Source organism: Microtus ochrogaster, chromosome 1, assembly GCF_000317375.1.
Source record: "Microtus ochrogaster isolate Prairie Vole_2 chromosome 1, MicOch1.0, whole genome shotgun sequence".
NCBI lineage: Eukaryota > Metazoa > Chordata > Mammalia > Rodentia > Cricetidae > Microtus > Microtus ochrogaster.
The window spans coordinates 38,467,785-38,475,354 of NC_022009.1; the positions used below are offsets into that span (position 1 = coordinate 38,467,785).

The 7,570-nt window shown below is 46.5% G+C and overlaps 2 protein-coding genes across 3 annotated transcripts in view; one reads left to right on the forward strand and one right to left on the reverse strand.

Annotated features, from left to right (window-relative positions):
- Positions 1 to 1,682: 1,682 nt before the first annotated feature.
- The window catches only part of Moap1 (modulator of apoptosis 1), a 16,342-nt gene continuing 10,454 nt past the window's right edge, over positions 1,683 to 7,570 (reverse strand). Inside the window, exons 1-2 of one of the 2 annotated variants that reach the window (XM_005372450.3) lie at positions 3,520 to 3,654; positions 1,683 to 3,384 (exon numbers count right to left, since the gene is read on the reverse strand). In XM_005372450.3, the coding sequence (XP_005372507.2) occupies positions 2,230 to 3,282 (1,053 nt within the window). In that variant the 5' untranslated portion in view covers positions 3,283 to 3,384; positions 3,520 to 3,654 and the 3' untranslated portion in view covers positions 1,683 to 2,229. Of the gene's footprint in view, positions 3,385 to 3,519; positions 3,655 to 7,570 lie in introns of those variants that run through there. The other variant, XM_026780799.1, reaches the window with a different exon arrangement.
- Positions 3,770 to 5,372, forward strand: Tmem251 (transmembrane protein 251). Its single transcript, XM_005343481.3, has 2 exons — positions 3,770 to 4,174; positions 4,606 to 5,372. Exons 1-2 carry the CDS (start codon positions 4,095 to 4,097, stop codon positions 5,015 to 5,017), a joined length of 492 nt encoding a protein of 163 aa, XP_005343538.1. The 5' UTR covers positions 3,770 to 4,094; the 3' UTR covers positions 5,018 to 5,372.

Here is a 7,570-nt window from a genome sequence, read left to right on the forward strand (position 1 = left end):
GGTGTCTGCCCTGCCACAAACACCCTCCCTCTGCCTATCTCAGCACTGCTGCCCCAGGGTTTTCGAGAGGTGTCTCTGCCATCAATAGCTGTGGGGCTGAGATGAGAATGCAGAGACAGCAGAGTGGAGGGGCAGGCTAAGAAAGTGGCATCGTAGCTGAAGAGGCACAGATGGACAAATGGCTGTACAGGGCCATCAAAGAAAAACTGCAGACCCTTGTGACTGGAGGTTCCAGAGAGCTTGTGTGACTTTACAAGTCTCAGATACCCCAAGGCCTGTGAGCTTTAACACTGGCCTCTGCCAAGGGTTGAGGAATCCCAGCATCCTAGCTCTACACAACAGCTGTACCACTTAAGAGCAAAGGGTCTGGTTACCAGAGGCTCCCACAAGAAAAAAGTTGTAATGCTTAAGGGTCCAGCATCAAGGCCTTTGCAAAAGGCTGTAGCACTTGGGGGCACCATCTGCTCTTACCACCGCTGCCAAACGCCAGCACTTACAGCTGGGTGGTGGTGGTGCACGCCTTTAATCCCAGCGCCCGCAGGTGGATCTCTATAAATCCAAGGCCAGCCTGGTCTACAGAGTGAGTTCCAAGACAAGGCTCCAAAGCTACACAGAGAAACCTGTCCTGAAAAAAAAAAAAGATTAGCACACACACACACTCCTCATATAGGCCTCTGTGCCTACGCATGATTTCTACCCAGAATAAAAAGACCCAATGCAGGGGAGGGGATTGGTTATATTATTATCTGTAAAACCATAGACAAGCTACTTCTCTTTGCCTCATCCCATTTATTGAATGGGAGAGGACACAGCTTCTTGGACCAGATCGTCTTCAGGTCTTCAGCAGGTCCTCAGTCCCTGGCCAAGGACGTGTCCACTTCAGCTGTTGTAACTGAGCCTGAATAAGCCTTCAGGCCAGAGATTATCCTGTAGTTTACCTCCTCAGCTCAGGGTCTCACAGTGTTTCTCACACTGAGACAAATGAGTAACCTATAGGACAGTGCCTGCTGTGTCCTAAACTACCACACAAACAAGGCCGAGTCACAGCTTTCAGGGGTCCACAAGGCATTCTGTAGTGGGAGAACCTAAGGGAACCAACCATGTATCCTAACCTGGAGTACTCTATTGAACTCCAACATGTATGCATAGGGACAGTGGAGAGAACGCCAACCCTGTGACAGAGAGGACAGCCCTATGACTACTTGTTCCATCCTGGATGTGTCCATTTCCCCAGGTGCGAACTGAGTTTCCCCATGTACAGAATTTTGTCTTTGGAGACAAGGTCTCACTATGTAGTTTGGGCTGGCCTTGAAAGGCCAATCTTCCTTCCCCAGGTGTTAAGTGCTGGGACTAGAGGTGATTTCACAGGATTTTTAGGATTGGAAAAATACAGAAAACCTTATTTTTCTTTTTCCCTCCAAATTCAGTAGTGATGGAGCTGGGCCTACTACTTGCCATCTGTGTACAGTCTGGTCCCTGTTTAAAAACAAAAAACAAAAAACAAGCTAGGTAGTGGTGGCACACACCTTTAATCCCAACACTGGGGGGGGGGGAAGATACACAAGTTTGAGGCCAGCCTAGTTTACAGAGGGAATTCCAGGACAAACAGGGCTAAGCAGAGACCCTGTCTCAAGGGAAATGTAGTATTTTGGAACCCCAAAGTAAAGAAAGATCAAACACAATATTTTATTATTAGCATTCCTTTATGTATTCAATGTAATAACACCAAGAAAATGGCATTGAGAACCAGATACTTTGACAACACGCCAGACACAGCACAGACCTAAAGACAGCTGCTGCAGACTTAACCTCGGTATTCAATTTTACTTTTTGGTTGCAAAGCATAACTGATTAATTAGGAAAAAAGGAAAAAAAATCCTAAATATTGTAGCCAGCCTTGGCTCAGGGTCTTTACCAGAAATGTGACAATACTAAAAAACTATTAAAAACTGATAACTTGGTCATATATGACTATTACATGTTTAAGTGAACTTTGTTTGGTCTGGAACACTGCACTAGTAGAACAACTGATCTTCTGACTGAAATAATTATCAGTGTAGAATGACAAGTTCATGCTGGTAATACACTGGGGAGACATTCAATAGGGTGAACATGACAAAGGCATGTTACTTGGCAGCACAAGGTGGGAACGGGCTGATCCCTGACATGAATTCCTCTATTGTCTACCCATGACATCTTTGCTGGTCTTGGGTCAAGTCGAATACCCTTCTAATTCAGCCCGAAGAAGTCCTCTTCCTCCTCCTCCTCTTCCTCTGCTGCCTCCTTGTCTTTTATCAGCGTCAGTAACTGCAGTAAGCCTGGGGCTGGGCCACCCTCTGGCAGTCCAAGCTCTCTTCGGACTGTCTTCTGAACTGCCCCAGCAACAATCTGGTCTAGACGGGCCTGATTCACAACTTCTTTCTCAATTACTCCTTTCTGTACCAATTTCTGTAACAAAGGCTCCAGCCTTAGAACATAGGCAGACAGCTTTTCATCCGTTTTCTGGTAAGTAGTAAGGTATTTGACCTGCAGTGACCTAGGATTATCAATAACCCCAAATATTGTCTCAAGAGTCTCCAGGCACTCAGCAACTGTAATGAAAGGATTGTTTATCTTGAGGGCTCGAATAATTTCAAACGCTGGGCCTCTAAGGCTCTCTATCAACCGCCTTCTTTTCTCTACATCCGACACCTGCCATGTTTTCATTATCTGAGAAGTATGAAACATCCAAGACTCAAATTCTTCTTCACCTGGTCCTGGAGGATCCCTGCCTGAGAAAACACCCAGCTTTTTGTACCTCAGATACTGCAGGGTAGGCTTAAAGGCCTCATCTAATGCCTGTGCCAACATGGGGGCTCGCATTACAGGGATCATGCCCTGGTCTAAGCTGGGAGGGTCATTTCGATTTCCAAGAACTCTGGTCAGTTCGCCCATCGTCATGCCCTCTCCAGTTAAAAACTCATTTAATTTGCATAAAAACTCATTATCAACATCAGGAGGCTTAAAGATCACTCTCCAGACACCTCCTTTTCCAGGTATCTCCTTGGGAACCAGAGCACTGGTAGTCTCTACCGCAAGCCCTACTAAGGCCACATTCTTGTTCTCATCCCTCCTGAACATCCTCCCAAGCAGTCTGTGTTCCCCCAAGGGTGCCAGGCCAGCCTGCAAGGCCTCCTCGATTTCTGCCACTCCGCAGGTCAGAGGGATGCCGGCAACCAACAGTGCTTTCCGAGGGCTCATATCCATCCCCCTGCACCAGTCTTCTAAGAGCCTCAGCGTCATGGTGCCAGAATACTGAAGACGTAGTTAGCCCCAGGCGGCACCGCCGCCGCCACTCACAGTGATGTGCGCACTTGTCTCTTCAACTCGCCGAGGTCCAGGAGCCTGAGAAGAAAGAACACCCATGAAAATTAAGGGTGTTCGGGCCGCCCTGCAGCGGCTCCTCCGCCCTCCCGCCTCTGGCGCCCGCAGACCCGCCGTTATAGACGCACTGCTCGGATCCCGGGGAAGGCGTCTGACCTTTGAGGGCTTCAGACGAGACCCGGTGCCAGGAGACCCGCCTCGCCCGCTGAGGCCAGAGGACCCACTGCTGCAACCACCTCAAGGGACAGACAATCGCCTCTGTCCGAGATGGTAGGAGGCAGTGCGGTCGAGACAGCCTGACGTCACGAGAGGCGGGCACACTTTCCGGCCCAAGACGGAAGCTCTGACTGCGGCGGCATCCGGGACTGCGAGCGGGCGGGCCACTCAGGACAGGAAGGTGAGACCCGGGACTGCTTAGCTTGGCTGTCAAGCTGGCCCGGCGCTTCGCCGTGTGCCGAGCTCGGGGCTCTGCAGGCCAGATCTAGCGCAGCCTGCTCAGCCCGGGCGCCGCACTGCTTGCGGCTGGGGGGCGGGCCCGGCTGCCCCGAGACCCCGGAGGCCGAGCATCTCCAGGTGGCTGCCCCCAACCGGGACTCCCGAGGGCGATGGGGCCCTCCGCCGCGTGACCTGACCAGCCGTGGTCACGCTGAGCTTAATCACTACTAGCTCGTGCTCTAGCTTCTCTGAGCTGTGCGACCCAGAGGCTTTCTCTTAAGGTGGCTTGTTCTGAAATGCCAAAGGTACCTGACTATTCAGAACTGAGTGACTCTTGCACGCTTGCTGGGGGAACAGGAAGACTTTCGGGACCACTGTAAGTGTTTGAGTTACTGTCTTAACTTCGGTTTTAACATTGGTTTAAAGAGTAGAACCCAGTGTGAATGTATGAATAGTGTTAAGACAGAAAGCATTCCAACTGTCAAGTGCCATGTCCTGTGCGGAAACTAGATAACCCAGATAATCTGAAACAAAGATGTACTGTGTATATTCAAACAAGATGTGATGATTCATTCCCTCTGTGGGGCTCACATATATATAGCAGCACTCAATCTATACTGAAACCAATATTTTTACGTGCTCATATAACTGTTATATAAAACAACCACCTGTAAGTTGTTTACAGCTATTAAATCTTAAATATGCTCTTGCTTTCCAGAACTCAAATTTAAAACAAGTGCACTTGGAAGTTGCCATGGCAACATTACTAGACCCTAACTGTAGTTTTTTTCTGTGTTTACATTGAAGGCACAGAGCATGGAGAATGATGAACTTCCGTCAGCGGATGGGATGGATTGGAGTGGGACTGTATTTGCTGGCAAGTGCAGCAGCATTTTACTATGTTTTTGAAATCAATGAGACTTACAACAGGTTGGCTTTGGAACACATTCAGCAGCACCCTGAGGAGCCTCGGGAAGGAACCACATGGACACACTCCTTGAAAGCTCGGTTACTCTCCCTGCCCTTTTGGTTGTGGACAGTTATTTTTCTGGTACCATACTTACAGATGTTTTTGTTTCTTTATTCTTGTACAAGAGCTGATCCCAAAACAGTGGGCTACTGTATTATACCCATATGCTTGGCAGTTCTCTGCAATCGCCACCAGGCATTCATCAAGGCTTCTAATCAGATCAGCAGGCTACAACTGATTGACACCTAAAGCAGACACTGACTTCTCCTCCTGATCACAAGACTGCAATCTCAGGAAGTTGTGGTGGAACAGAGACTTAAAAAAATGTGACAAGAGGACTACTTTATCTGAATAATAATGACTTTTTAAGCCCGAGAAACTACTAAAGAATCATGTTGCTGACTTCAGATTTTGGAAGTGAAATAATGGCTTGTTATTTGCAGTCTTTAGAAACTTGAAAAAATACCTGAATTTTTATTTCTAGTCTATGTGCAACATAGTATGATTCAGAAATTTTTCCATTGGGGAAAACAATGAATATTTCCATTGTGTTAAGTGTAAAAGGGTCTTGCCATGATCATAAAATTTAAATTTTATACATTCACTTGGCTTGCTTAAAAATCCTTCAGACTAAGACACTAATTCATCCTGCTGGAGCTAACTGCTTTCTTGCTTTCGTCTTAAATGGAATGGGTTTAAAATTACTGAGGTGATGGCTACCACATTTCTGGGTTTTTTTTGGGGGGGGGGAGAAGAAGTATGGAAAGAGAACCCAAGCCTTTTATGCTTCTTTTGTTTGCTTTTTGAAGACAGGGTTTCTCTGTGTAACCCTGGCTGTCCTGGAACTCTGTCTGCCTCCAGAGGTGCTGGGATTACAGTTGTGCACCACCACAACTAGTGGCTTTTGTACTTTTACCAATGGATTATAATCACATCCATGAGGGCTGTTTAGATACACAGAATTTGTTCTCTCTTTTTGGAGTGGGGGTGGCTACCAAAATGACTCATCTTTTAAAAACTATGCAGGAACTGAACAAATTAAATGGTTGAAAGTCTAGAAATAGCACACAGAAAAAATTTGGAAATATAGTCCAGTCTGCATCAAACCCCGTGAAAGGTTATCATGTCATAATCTTTCTCATTCTTTTCTAACCCAAGGTTGGGCCTTAAAGCCCAAGGATCAAGATATGATCCTTATACATAATCTCTGCACTTGGAACATTTGTGTCTGGTCACTAAAGAGACTTTCTGGGCGAGACCAGGGTATGCAGTGGTGACAATACTAAAACATTTCACGCTATTTTATTAATAACCGAGGACTACAGCAACCCTGTAAGATAGCAGCACTTTATTACCTATGCTTTGCAGACGTAGAACAGGAAGCAGAGAAGCAGCCTGCCATAATTCAGGTCATCACCCAACACCTGTTTCTCACCCCATGCTCTGTACAATGGCAACTATTCTGTGTATACTGCCTACTGACTCGTACCAAAAATGGAAATGAGTATTAGTGAAAGTTTTTCTCAATTTATATAACTGTAAGTTTTTGTGTGTGTGTGGGGAAGGCGGACAGATGGGAACAGCTAAAGGTGTGCATACAACACCATACCTGGCTCAAACTTTAATCTTAAAGAGACTGAACTATAAGCTGGGCAGTAGTGGCATAGGCTAGCCTGGTCTACAAGAGCTAGTTCCAGGACAGGCTTAAAAACTACAAAGAAACCCCGTGGGGGGGGGGGGGAAGGACGGAACAAACTATATCAAAGCATCAGAATCTACTTTATGATCTCTCTTCTCTCTTTCTCTTGAAACACTTTCTCTATGTAACTGTCCTGGCTATACTGGAACTCATTTGGTAGACCAGGCTGGCACCGAGATCTACCTGTCTCTGCCTCCAGGAGTGCTGGGATTAAAAGCATGTGCCACTACACATGCTTTAGGAAGTGGCACATGCCTTTGAACTTGGAGGCAGTGGCAGGCAAATCTCTGGGTTCCAGGATAGCCAGGGCTACCAAGAGAAATAAGTTACTGAAATAACACATCTTTTGCTCCAGGGAAACAGTCTGACATACCTATTTCTTTTCGTTTTTTGAGACAGGGTTTCTCTGTAGCTTTTGGAGCCTTCATGGAACTAGCTTTTGTAGACCAGGCTGGCCTCGAACTCACAAAGATCCACCTGCCTCTGCCTCCCAAGTGCTGGGATTAAAGGTGTGTGCCAACACCGCCCGGCTTGACATACCTATTTCTGCAAATCAGTTGCATCTTTTGTGTGCTATTAGTAGGCATGTTGCAGGAAGTTTTAGAAGCCTTCTACATTAACTCTTTACTCCATTCCTGAGGCAGGTGTTATATTGCCATGAATGCCGTTTCACAAGACTCTGAAGCATGCAGGAATTAATAACCTGTCCATGGACATGGCAAATAATTGCAAAAGCCATGTTAATTGGAAGAGCCACAGGTAGTATATGGTAGCACATGCCTTTGGGAGGCAGACGCAGGTGGATTTCTGTGAGTCTAGTCTACATAGTGAGATCCTGTCTCAAAACAACAGCAAAAGTCAGAAAAGCCAAGATTTGAACCCAGGGTATCTGGATTCAGATACGAGCTCTGTACTTACAGAAAAATTAGTACTGAGGTAGTAATATTAAAAAAAAAAAAAAAGTCTGTGACAGGGTTTCTCTGTATAGCTCTGGCTGCCTTGGAACTCACTGTGCAGACCAGGCTGGCCGTGAACTCAGCTGGCCTACCTCTGCAGGAATTAAAGGCATGCACTACAACACCTGGCTGATATTTAATATTTTT

What these genes read in the sequence shown, in the direction of transcription:
- Tmem251 (XM_005343481.3), top strand. Translation starts at nt 4,095, where the DNA reads ATGCCAAAGGTACCTGACTATTCAGAACTGAGTGACTCTTGCACGCTT. An exon ending in GGAAGACTTTCGGGACCACT is followed by an intron (nt 4,175 to 4,605) that starts GTAAGTGTTTGA and finishes TTTACATTGAAG; the next exon opens with GCACAGAGCATGGAGAATGA.